This window comes from Monodon monoceros, unplaced genomic scaffold (genome assembly GCF_005190385.1).
Source record: "Monodon monoceros isolate NGI ecotype Baffin Bay Population unplaced genomic scaffold, NGI_Narwhal_1 Super_Scaffold_6, whole genome shotgun sequence".
Classification (NCBI taxonomy): Eukaryota; Metazoa; Chordata; class Mammalia; order Artiodactyla; family Monodontidae; genus Monodon; species Monodon monoceros.
In genome coordinates, this window is record NW_021703783.1 from 20161233 (window position 1) to 20174879 (window position 13647).

The following is a 13647-nucleotide window of genomic DNA, read 5'->3' on the forward strand; positions in this document are numbered from 1 at the left end:
TTCTAGTTTTAACAATCTAAATAAAACACTTTAGTGTCAAGTCATGCTTTTCTCTTTTCTATTTAAAAATCAATAAACTCCTACTTCAGATAGTTTTTCAAAAGTGTAAATGCTGAAAGAAGAAAATAAAAATTACTATATTCCACCAACTAAAAATTTTACCATTTCCTGCCATGCTTTTTATATTTTATTAAATTTTTTTAATAAATTTTTTTATTGAAATATAGTGATTTACAATATTATATTAATTTCAGGTATACAACATAGTGATTCAATATTTTTTCCTTCCAGGCCTTTTAATGCATTGTTGTTTTTTTTTTTTTTTTTCAGTACGCGGGCCTCTCACTGTTGTGGCCTCTCCCATTGCGGAGCACAGGCTCCGGACGCGCAGGCTCAGTGGCCATGGCTCACGGGCCCAGCCGCTCCGCGGCATGTGGGGTCTTCCCGGACCGGGGCATGAACCCGTGTCCCCTGCATCGGCAGGCGGACTCTCAACCACTGCGCCACCAGGGAAGCCCTAATGCATTTTTTTCACTCAAAATTGAGACTCTATAAACCATTTATATCCCACTTTTATCACTTATTATATTTCCCCTTTCCATTAACATGAAAAACATGATTATCATTCCTGTTTAATATGTAATGGTTTACTATACTTTTTCCTTTAATTTCTCCTGCTGCTTAACTAATTTTCCTGTATTTATAAAGATTCTAGAGTTAATGTGTGCTTTCAAATGCACTTTACAAATTAATAACTATAAATACAGCTCACATGTGTATGTTTGTGTGTATCTGTGTATGTGTATGTGTAATGCTGAAGGGACTAGCACAAAAGAGGGAGAAGAAAGACTTACTTTCCAAGTATTATTTTTGTAAGTAAATCCTACTATATGAATAAAGATTTTCCTTTCTTTCTTTTTTATAAATGTAAAAGTATAGTGTGCAAGCATTTAAACAAAATCCCTAAACTACAGTACACTTATTTTACAAGTAAAACAATATTCTCACGGAGTAGCTCATGAAAAGGCTTATGACAACTGCATTTTATGAGCCACATTGAGGCTCTTCTCAGTAACTTCAAAGCAATCCATGTGTGTGTGAATGTGTGTGTGTTTAATGCTTGAATTGTGAACAAAGTCCTGGGATCCAACCCTTTAGCTCTCTGAAAAACCAGACACTTGGCCAGCCCAAGCCCTGCCTTCCTGGGGGCCAAATGTCTATCCACTATAAGTCAGGAACTAAGTGTTTTGCCTCCAAGCACTGTCTCTATTTTGATCTCTTTGTTTTCCAGAGTTCCTACAACGTTATTTTAGCCAGTCTTCTGTTCTTTGTTTTTGTTTTTCCAAATCTTTCCATAACGGAACAAGGGCCTGAAGCTTCCTAATCTGCCATCTTGCTGATGTTACTCTCAATCTCTTTGTTTACCAGGAGGTATTCACAATGGTTTTGTCCTATAATTTGTAAGTTCCTTCATCAGAAATATTATATCTGGAGAGCTCTGTATTCAAAATCAGAATTCTCTAAGTGTGCCTCTCACAAGGCACAGATATCTCAGGCAATTTTTAAAAATAATTAAATGGCATTGGCTTTGGAAATGGCATTATTATTAGCCCAGAGCTTATCAAGCTTGAGCACGTGCCATTCTACCGACTACCCAACCACTCATCTTTGTCAAAAACCTCTAACCCATGAAGATATGCTCTTGAGAATGACTGTGGTGGTAACGAAAAGGAGACTACAGAGGTCTATTGTCAAAGGACAAATATTTCATCTCTGTCTAAACTGATACAGATCATATGACATAATTTTTCCCTGACACTGTCTAGAATAAGCAGGAAAAGGACCTTTCTCTTTCAAAGTTCCGTACATCTGGGTTTCATTACAGACAACTGGCTACATCTTTTCAGCATGTTCATTTTATAAGCTCTGAATTTTTTTCTTCCACTGGTAAAACAATAGCATTTCCAAATAAATTTAATTCCACAAAAGATTCCCAATAAGCCTTTGCAAATGCTGTGATCAAAGAACTTCAGTTTAGGGCCACAGGGGATTCTTGTTTTTGTAGTTGAATCAGAAATTTCTAATGGCAGCACACACCGTTGGAAGAGCTGAAACATTTCAGGAAGAGATAAGCGTGATGTAGCCCATTGTCTGAGCCCTGCACTCACCCACCTATTAGACTCCTTTTGGAAGACGAGAGATTTTCTTCCTAGTGCTTAGTGAGGTTTCCCTTTCCCATGTGGAATTTTCCAAGCCCTTACTTGGTATTTTGCTCCCTCTGTAATTGATTAGCACTAAACCAGAGGCAGTTATAAAAGTTCAATTCCAGCATTTCAATGTTATTTCAACGCTGCATTGGTAATACTGACAACAGTTATTTCTCAGATGACCTCTAAGAACAAATATTTAAAAAATAGACTTGAGGGAGATTGGTTCAAGATGGCCGAGTAGAAGGACGTGAGCTCACTCCCTCTTGCGAGAGCACTGGAATCATAACTAACTGCTGAAAAATCATCGACAGGAAGGCACTGGAACTCAACAAAAAAGATACCCCACATCCAAAGACAAAGGAGAAGCCACAATGAGATGGTAGGAGTGGCCCAATCACAATAAAATCAAATCCCATGACTGCTGGGTGGGTGATTCACAGACTGCAGAACAATTACACCACAGGAGTCCATCCACTGGAGTGAAGGCTCTGAGCACCAAATCAGGCTTCCCAACCTGGGGGTCTGGCAATGGGAGGAGGAATTCCCAGAGAATCAGACATTGAAGGCTAGTGGGATTAGATTGCAGGACTTGGACAGGACTGTGGGAAACAGAGACTCCACTCTTGGAGGACACACACAAAGTACTGTGCACATCAGGGCCCAGGGAGAAGGAGAAGTGACCCCATAGGAGACTGAAGCAGACCAACCTGCTAGTGTTGAAGGGTGTACTGCAGAGGCAGGGGTTGGCTGTGGCTCACTGTGGGGACAAGGACACTGGCAGCAGAAGTTCTGGGAAGTACTCCTTGGCATGAGCCCTCCCAGAGTCCACCATTAGCCACACCAAAGAGCCTGGGTAGGCTCCAGTGCTGGATCGCCTCAGGCCAAACAACCAACAGGAAGGGAACCAACAGCCCTACCCATCAGCAGACAAGGGGATTAAAATTTTACTGAGCTCTGCCCACCAGAGCAACACCCAGCTCTACCCACCACCAGTCCTTCCCATGAGGAAACTTGCACAAGCCTCTTAGATAGCCTCATCCACCAGAGAGAAGACAGCAAAAGCAAGAAGAACTACAGTTCTGCAGCCTGTGGAACAAAAACCACATTCACAGAAAGATAGACAAGATGAAAAGGCAGAGGGCTATGGACCAGATGAAGGAACAAGATAAAACCCCAGAAAAACAGCTAAATGAAGTGGAGATAGGCAACCTGGCAGAAAAACAATTCAGAATAATGATAGTGAGAAGATCCAGGACCTCAGAAAAGAATGGAGGCAAAGATCGAGAAGATGCAAGAAATGTTTAACAAAGACCTAGACGAATTAAAGAACAAACACCTAGAAGAATTAAAGAACAAAGAGAGATGAACAATACAATAACTGAAATGAAAAATACACTAGAAGTAAACAATAGCAGAATAACTGAGGCAGAAAAATGGATAAGTGACCTGGAGGACAGAATGGTGGAATTCACTGCTGAGGAACAGAATAAAGAAAAAAGAATGAAAAGAAATGAAGACAGTGTAAGAGACCTCTGGGACAACATTAAATGCACCAAAATTCACATTATAGGGGTCCCAGAAACAGAAGAGAGAGAGAAAGGAACCAAGAAAATACTTGAAGAGATTATAGTCGAAAACTTCCCTAACATGGGAAAAGAAATAACCACCCAAGTCCAGGAAGCACAGAGAGTCTGAGGCAGGATAAAGCCAAGGAGAAACATGCTGAGACACATAGTAATCAAACTGACAAAAATTAAAGACAAAGAAAAATTATTAAAAGCAACAAGGGAAAAATGACAAATAACATACAAGGGAACACCCATAAGGTTAATAGGTGATTTACCAGCAGAAACTCTGCAAGCCAGAAGGGAGTGGCATGATATATTTAAGGTGATGAAAGGGAAGAACTTACAACCAAGATTACTATACCCAGAAAGGATCTCAATTCAGACTTGATAGAGAAATCAAAAGCTTTACAAACAAGCAAAAGCTAAGAGAATTCAGCACCACCAAACCAGCTCTACAACAAATGCTAAAGGAACTTCTCTAAGTGGGAAACACAAGAGAAGAAAAGGACCTACAAAAAGAAACCCAAAACAATTAAGAAAATGGTAATAGGAACATACATAGCGATAATTACCTTAAATATGAATGGATTAAATGTTCCAACCAAAAGACACAGGCTTGCTGAATGGATACAAAACCAAGACCCATCTATATGCTGTCTACAAGAGACCCACTTCAGACCTAGGGACACATACAGACTGAAATTGAGGGGATGGATAAAGATATTCCATGCAAATGGAAATCAAAAGAAAGCTGGAGTAGCAATACTCGTATCAGATAAAATAGACTTTAAAATAAAGAATGTTACAAGAGACAAGGAAGGACACACATAATGATCAAGGGATCAATCCAAGAAGTAGATATAAAAGTTATAAATATATATGTACCCAACATAGGAGCACCCTAATACATAAGGCAAACTCTACCAGCTATAAAAGAAGAAATTGACAGTAACACAATAATAGTGGGGGACTTTAACACCTCATTACACCAGTGGACAGATCATCCAAACAGAAACTTAATAAGGAAACACAAGCTGTAAATGACACAATAAACCAGATAGATTTAATTGATATTTATAGGACATTCCATCCAAAAACAGCAGATGACACTTTCTTCTCAAGTGCACATGGAACATTCTCCAGGATAAATCACATCTTGGGTCACAAATCAAGCCTCGGTAAATTTAAGAAAATTGAAATCATATCAAGCATCTTTTCCAACCAAAATGCTATGAGATTAGAAATCAATTACAGGGAAAAAACATAAAAAACACAAACACATGGAGGCTAAACAATACATTACTAAATAACCAAGAGATCACTGAAGAAATCAAAAAGGAAATCAAAAAATACCTAGAGACAAATGACAACGAAAACACGATGATCCAAAACCTATGGGATGCAGCAAAAGCAGTTCTAACAGGGAAGTTTATAGCAATAAAAGCCTACCTCAAGAAACAAGAAACATCTCAAATAAACAATCTGAACTTACACCTAAAGGAACTAGAGAAAGAAGAACAAACAAAACTCAAAGTTAGTAGAAGGAAAGAAATCATAAAGATCAGAGCAGAAATAAGTGAAATAGAAACAAAGAAAACAATAGCAAAGATCAATAAAACTAAAAGCTGGTTCTCTGAGAAGATAAACAAGATTGATAAAACTTTAGCCAGACTCATGAAGAAACAGAGGGATAGGACTGAAACCAATAAAATTAGAAATTATAAGAAGTTACAACAGACACCACATAAATACAAAATATCATACAAGACTATGACAAGCAACTCTATGCCAATAAAATGGACAACCTGGAAGAAACGGACAAATTCTTAGAAAGGTATAACTTTCCAAGACTGAACCAGGAAGAAATAAAAAATATGAACAGACAAATCACAAGTAATGAAATTGAAACTGTGATTAAAAATCTTCCAACAAACCAAAGTCCAGTACCAGATGGCTTCACAGGTGAATTCTGTCAAACATTTAGAGAAGAGCTAACACCAATGCTTCTCAAACTCTTCCAAAATTTGCAGAAGAAGGAACACTCCCAAACTCATTCTACAAGGCCACCATCACTCTGATACCGAAACCAGACAAATATACTACAAAAAAGAAAATTACAGACCAATATCACTGATGAATATAGATGCAAAAATCCTCAGCAAAATAGTAGCAAACAGAGTCCAATGACACATTAACAGGATCATCCACCATGGTCAAGTGGTATTTATCCAAGGGAGGCAAGGATCCTTCAATATACTCAAATGAATCAATGTGATACACCATATTAACAAATCGAAGAATAAAAACCATATGATCATCTCCATAGATGCAGAATAAACTTTTGACAAAATTCAACACCGATTTATGATAAAAACTCTCCAGAAAGTGGGCATAGAGGGAACCTACCTCAATATAATAAAGGCCATTTATGACAAACCCACAGCAAACATCATTCTCAATGGTGAAAAACTGAAAGCATTTTCTCTAAGATCAGGAACAACACAAGGGCATCCACTTTTGCCACTATTATTCAACATAGTTTTGGAAGTCCTAGCCGTGGAAATCAGAGAGGAAAAGGAAATAATACAAACTGGAAAAGAAGAAGTAAAACTGTCACTGTTTGCAGATGACATGATACTATATACATAGTATCCTAAAGATGCCACCAGAAAACTACTAGGCTAATCAATGAATTTGGTAAAGTTGCAGGATACAAAATTAATGCACAGAAATATCTTGCATTCCTATACACTAACAACGAAAGATCAGAAAGAGAAATTAAGGAAACAATCCCATTCACCATTGCTACAAAAAGAATAAGATACCTAGGAATAAACCTACCTAAGGCAGTAAAAGACCTGTTCTCAGAAAATTATAAGACACTGATGATAAAACCAAAGATTACACAAACATATGGTGATATACCATGTTCGTGGATTGGAAGGATCAATATAGTGAAAATGACTATACTACCCAAAGCAATCTTCAGAGTCAATGCAATCCCTATCAAATTACCACTGGCATTTTTTACAGAACTAGAACAAAACATCTTCTAGACACAAAAGACCCCATATAGCTAAAGCAATCTTGAGAAAAAAAAAAATGGAGCTGGAAGTATCAGTCTCCCTGACTTCAGACTATACTACAAAGCTACAGTAATCAAGACAATATGGTACTGGCAGAAAAACACAAATAGAGATCAATAGAACAGGGTAGAAAACCCAGAGATAAACCCATACACCTATGGTCAACTAATCTATGACAAAGAGGCAAGGATATACAATGGAGAAAAGATGGTCTCTTCAATAAGTGCTGCTGGGAAAACTGGACAGTTACATGTAAAAGAATGCAGTTATAACACTCCCTAACACCATACACAAAACAAACTCCAAATGGATTAAAGACCTAAATGTAAGATCAGACACTATAAAACTCTTAGAGGACAACATAGGAAGAACAGTCTTTGACATAAATCACACCAACATCTTTTTTGACCCACGTCCTAGAGTAATGGAAATGAAAACAAAAATAAACAAATGGGACCTAATGAAACTTAAAAGCTTTTGGACAGCAAAGGAAACTATAAACAAGATGAAAAGCCAACCCTCAGAGTGGGAGAAAATATTTGCAAACGTATCAACAGACAGAGGATTAATCTCCAAAATATATAAACAGCTCATGGAGCCCAATATTAAAAACAACAAACAACCCAGTCAAAAAATGGACAGAAGGCCTAAATAGACATTTCTCCAAAGAAGACATACAGATGGCCAATAGGCACATGAAAAGCTGCTCAACATCACTAATTATTAGAGAAATGCAAATCAGAACTACAATGAGGTATCACCTCACACTGGTTAGAATGGGTATCACCAGAAAATTTACAAACCACAAATGCTGGAGAGGGTGTGGAGAAAAGGGAACACTCTTGCACTGTTGGTGGGAATGTAAACTGATACAGCCACTATGGAGAACAGTATGGAGGTTCCTTAAAAAACTAAAATTATAATTACCATACGACCCAGCAATCCCACTACTGGGCATATACCCAGAGAAAACCATAATTCAAAAAGACATATGCACCCCAATGTTCAATGCACAACTATTTACAATAGTTAGGTCATGGAAACAACCTAAATGCCCATCGACAGATGAATGGATAAAGAAGATGTGGCACACATATACAATAGAATATTACTCAGCCATAAAAAGGAATGAAATTCAGTCATTTGTAGAGACGTGGTTGGACCTAGAGACTGTCATATAGAGTGAAGTAAGTCAGAAAGAGAAAAACAAATATCGTATATTAACACATATATGTGGAATCTAGAAAAATGGTACAGATGAACTGGTTTGCAAGGCAGAAATAGAAACACAGATGTAGAGAACAAATGCATGGACACCCAGGGGGGAAAGCGGGGGGTGGGGATTGTGATGGTGGTGGGATGAATTGGGAGATTGGGATTGACATATATACACTAATATGTGTAAAACAGATAACTAATAAAAACACTTAAAAAAAATAGACTTGAGGGCTTCCCTGGTGGCGCAGTGGTTGAGAGTCCGCCTGCCAATGCAGGGGACACAGGTTCGTGCCCCGGTCCGGGAAGATCCCACATGCCGTGGAGCGGCTGGGCCCGTGACCCATGGCCGCTGAACCTGCGCGTCCGGAGCCTGTGCTCCGCAACGGGAGAGGCCACAACAGTGAGAGGCCCGCGTACCGCAAAAAAAAAAAAAAAAAAAAAAATAGACTTGAACTGATCAGTAAACACAGGGCATCTAGATCTAAAGTAACATTAGCCTTAAACTGTGTATATTCAATATTAGAGATCATTTTCTAGAAAACATTGGAAAACCAATGCTAATGCTTTATTTGATAGAATGATTTACATTAGTAGTAAAAAGAGAGTTGTAGCTTTTATTTAACATCCTCACGGACATTTCCCAAACCAAAATTCTCTAGCAGTTCTCTGTCCCCAGGTTAATAAAGTAGTTTTAAAGAAACTGTCTGCCAATTACCTTAAAGAAACAATTAACATGCTAGATATGAGCTTTGGAATCTCAACCAGGTCTGATATGATGGAGATCTGTCTAGGTGAATTTTTACATTACTCAAAGACTATACCTTATAAAACAGTGGCTGGGGAAATTGTATGTTATCATTAATTAATTTTAGGAAATTTGTAGACTCAATTCTAGTTCTAACTTTTTATAAGCTGTTTTGAAACAAAGAGGTCAAATACTCCAACCTCAACTTCTAAAACTCATTTGTGCCTTTCTTACTGTGCTTGATTTTCCATTTTATCTTCCTGCTCATGGACTTCACTCTGCAGGACCGCCAAAATTTCCTGAGTGGCTTGTGTGTCTTTCATCGTGGCTGGAAGAGAAGTCTCTTTTCTTTTCTGGGAAAACAAATCATGACATTAGTCAGTGAATAGAGCTGAGTTTCAAGGCAGATTTTCTTTTTCGAGTGACCTCACTTGTTAATCTAACTACCTTAAAGCACCTGCCAGACTTCATGATTTTTTAACCAAGCTGGGGCCAGAACCAGGAATCTAATATGAATATGTAAGCACTGATATAGCCAATACTGATATTGGCTAAAAATATTAAACAAATCAAGATGAAGGTGTGTAGCACTCACTGGAAGCAACTCAAGAGGCAGCGCAGTGAGCCAGCAATGCTACCTTTATGATTACAACTTTCACATCTGGCCAACACCGCCTGTCAGAACACTGTGAAGTAATGTCTCCATAGTTACAAAGTTCCAGTCTCTGAACAATTACTATGTTAATGCTGCACCTGCTTTGCAGTTTGCAGACATCAAATAAGAGTAACTTGCTTTTAAGAGAGCTGTTTATCCTACCAGACAAACTGTGCCATCAAAATGTTTGATATCCTATTTTGGATTTCTTAGGATTAAGGCTAGTATGCAAATATTGGGGGAGTTAATCACTGTTTTTTGTCTTTTTGTTTGTTTTGTTTTGACAAATGCTCTTTGAGCACATGGCAACAGCTAGGCAGCAGGAATAGAAAACTTGTATATTTTAAGGCGAAAAGAAACCTATTGGTAGAAACAGTGAAATCAAAGCCAGGAGTTCTAAATTCTTCTAGTTACACCGGCAATATGATTTAGAAGAAATCACTTAATTCAGATTCTATCTTGAGTAAAAGATCCACACAATGTGTCATGATAATAATGGCATGGGAATAAAATTAACCCGTATGAAAGTAAATGATTGTACAGAGTAATAAGATATAGAATGATGATGATTACTGGATGAGTAAGTTCGTTCAATAAATATTTAAATAAGCATCTACTGTGCACCAGGAACCAGCAAGTTACTATGAACAAATAATTCCCACTTCAAGGAATAATGATAAAATATCTTCCAATTTAGATTAGAAAATGGCTTCCAAAAAACTAAAAATAGATCTACCATATGACACAGCAATCCCTCTACTGGGCATATACCCTGAGAAAACCATAACTCAAAAAGAGTCATGTACCACAATGTTCATTGCAGCTATATTTACAATAGCCAGGACATGGAAGCAACCTAAGTGTCCATCGACAGATGAATGGATAAAGAAGGTGTGGCATACATATACAATGGAATATTACTCAGCCATAAAAAGAAACGAAATCGAGTTATTTGTAGTGAAGTGGATGAACCTAGAGTCTGTAATACAGAGTGAAGTAAGTCACTTAGAGAAAAACAAATACCATATGCTAACACATATATATGGAATCTAAAAAAAAAAAAAATGGTCGTGAAGAACCTAAGGGCAGGACAGGAGTAAAGACGCAGACCTACTAGAGAATGGACTTGAGGACACGGGGAGGGGGAAGGGTAAGCCGGGACGAAGTGAGAGAGTGGCATGGACATATATACACTACCAAATGTAAAATTGATAGCTAGTGGGAAACAGCCACGTAGCACAGGGAGATCAGCTCGGTGCTTTGTGATCACCTAGAGGGGTGGGATAGGCAGGGTGGGAGGGAGACGCAAGAGGGAGGAGATATGGGGATATATGTATATGTATGGCTGATTCACTTTGTTATAAAGCAGAAACTAACACACCATTGTAAAGCAATTATACTCCAATAAAGATGTTCAAAAAAACCCATAAAATATATAGATGTATATCTTAAAAAAAAAGGAAAATGGCTTCCATCTTGGAATGATGAACAGTATTTAAATACAAATGACAATGAATAAAGTAACTTTTAATAAAAGAAAAAGACAAGAAGTATATCACATAATGAGGCAAGTAAACGAGAGGAGAGTAAACATTTGACTATTTTCTTCATCTCAGAGATAAAGAGAAATTCCTTATCAGTATTATAGGCCAATTGCATAAATACAGCATAAAGAGATTTATAAATTTATACTTATGTTTAGAAAAGAATTAAAAATGGATTTATTATTTCGTGCCACTGTCCCAGTTTCCCTAAATCTACCTGTCTGGATGGTTTCCTAGCTGTAAAAATTTCTGTACTTGAACCACATATGTTAGCATGATGTCATTATGACCTCATTTGTTTTATCAGAGCACCTATCCATATTTTCCAGCATAGTTTGGAGAAACAAAATTCTGTCAACTGAGAAAAACTTTGAAAAGCTTTGAAATTGTGAACGTTTCAATAGTTATTTCCCACACAGGATATTTTCCTTATTTCCCTTCTCCAAATTAGAGCATATATGCAATTAAAATCAATTTCCTCTTTTACTGCTTCTCAAACTAAGCCAGTGGTTTTCAAAAGGAGTTGAAGTGAATCATAGGGGGAATTTTGTAAATATGAAGGGACATTAATAGTAGTCATAAAGATTTGCTGGGGTGCTAACTGGCATTTAGCAGACAGGATCCAGAAATGCTAGATTTTCTGAAATGTGGCAGATAATCCTACTTGGCAAAGAATTTTCCCACATACCACATGACTTGCCAGACATTCATGTAGATGAAAAATAGTTTATAATTATTTGAGCCTAAAGCCTAGCTCCATATACATATAAATGCAAAATATTTTTGTACACTTTTAATTATTTTGTACACAATTACTTACATTGAGGGAAGATTATAGATTGGTTTGTTCAGACCTTTTCCAATAATTTTTCATCAGTTTGGAAAAATTACATCATCAATGGCAATACCACTCGGTGTATTCATGTGGCTGTTATAACTTATCTGATATAGGTAATAACCGTAGCAACAATAACAAAATCAACCTGAATCTGATGAATCCTCTAACTTACATAAAATACAGAGAACAGAAAAGCACGTTAGCTAATAGATCAAGAGATTTAAAAGACACCCTTTGTCATTTGTGGATATAATTTATAACCTAATTCAAGCAAACTGTAAAACATGCGTGACATTGGAAATTTAAGTACTCTGGATATTCAATGATATTAGGAATAAATGTTAAATATTTAAGGTGTATTACGGTATTATGATTGTATTTTTTAAACAAGATTCCTTGTTGTTTAGAAATACATACTGAAACATTTAGAGATAAAATGATACGATGTCTAGATTTGCTTCAAAATAATACAGAGGGTAGGGAGTGGATGGAGTTGTGGATGAAAAAATGATGGAATTGACTTGTAATAGTTGAAGCTAGATAATGGGTACTGGAGGTTTGTTATACATCATGTTTATTTTTTCTATAAATGTTTGAAATTCTCTGTTGTAAAAAGGGAGGATCAGGGCTTCCCTGGTGGCGCAGTGGTTGAGAATCTGCCTGCTGATGCAAAGGGACACGGGTTCGAGCCCTGGTCTGGGAGGATCCTACATGCCGTGGAGCAAGTACGCCCGAGAGCCACAACTACTGAGCCTGCGCGTCTGGAGCCTGTGCTCTGCAACAAGAAAGGCCACGACAGTGAGAGGCCTGCGCACCGCAATGAGGAGTGGCCCCCACTTGCCACAACTAGAGGAAGCCCTCGCACAGAAGCGAAGACCCAACACAGCAAAAATAAATAAATAAACTCCTACCCCCAACATCTTCTTTAAAAAAAAAAACGGAGGATCATTTGGGAATGTGTAGACTCCACACATTGATAGCATCATCTTCATGGCTGTCTCTAATTCAGGAAGGACAGAGTTAAGATAGAGCTAAGGGGGCTTCCCGGGCTTCCCTGGTGGCGCAGTGGTTGGGAGTCTGCCTGCCGATGCGGGGGACGCGGGTTCGTGCCCCGGTCCGGGAAGATCCCACATGCCGCGGAGCGGCTGGGCCCGTGAGCCACGGCCGCTGAGCCTGCGCGTCCGGGTCTGTGCTCCGCAACGGGAGAGGCCGCAGCGGTGAGAGGCCGCAGCGGTGAGAGGCCCGCGTACTGCTAAAGAAAAAAAAAAACAAAAACAAAAAAACAAGATAGAGCTGAAAGCAGAAAAGCAGAAACACTTACTGTTTATGAGGTTCAGTAGCCTTCACACAGGTTCTTTTACCACAGCTCTGGAAGATGGGAGTCTCCCCATTTTCCCAAATGAGGAAGTGCAAGTTCAGAGAGGTGAATACCTCTTCCAAGGTTATATGGTCAATACATGGCAGAGCCGGGATTTGGTCTCACATCCATTTGTTACAAAATCCCCTTCACGGGCTTCCCTGGTGGCGCAGTGGTTGAGGGCCCGCCTGCCGATGCAGGGGACACGGGTTCGTGCCCCGGTCTGGGAAGATCTCACATGCCACGGAGCGGCTGGGCCCGTGAGCCACGGCCGCTGAGCCTGCGCGTCCGGAGCCTGTGCTCCGCAACGGGAGATGCCACGACAGTGAGAAGCCCGCGTACCGCAAAAAAAACGGGGCTTCCCTGGTGGCGCAGTGGTTGAGAGACCGCCTGCTGATGCAGGGGTCACGGGCTCATGCCCCGGTC

At 38.8% G+C, this 13647-nt stretch overlaps 1 protein-coding gene across 9 annotated transcripts in view; it reads right to left on the reverse strand.

Moving 5' to 3' along the window:
• The window catches only part of LMNTD1 (lamin tail domain containing 1), a 465704-nt gene that overhangs the window by 47549 nt on the left and 404508 nt on the right, over positions 1 to 13647 (reverse strand). For 8 of the 9 annotated variants that reach the window (XM_029206167.1, XM_029206158.1, XM_029206159.1 and 5 more), the window contains one exon: positions 9062 to 9180. The exons of the other annotated variant lie outside the window; for it this stretch is intronic. In XM_029206167.1, coding sequence (XP_029062000.1) covers positions 9062 to 9095 — 34 coding nt within the window. In that variant the 5' untranslated portion in view covers positions 9096 to 9180. The remainder of the gene's footprint in view (positions 1 to 9061; positions 9181 to 13647) is intronic. 9 annotated transcript variants of the gene reach the window in all.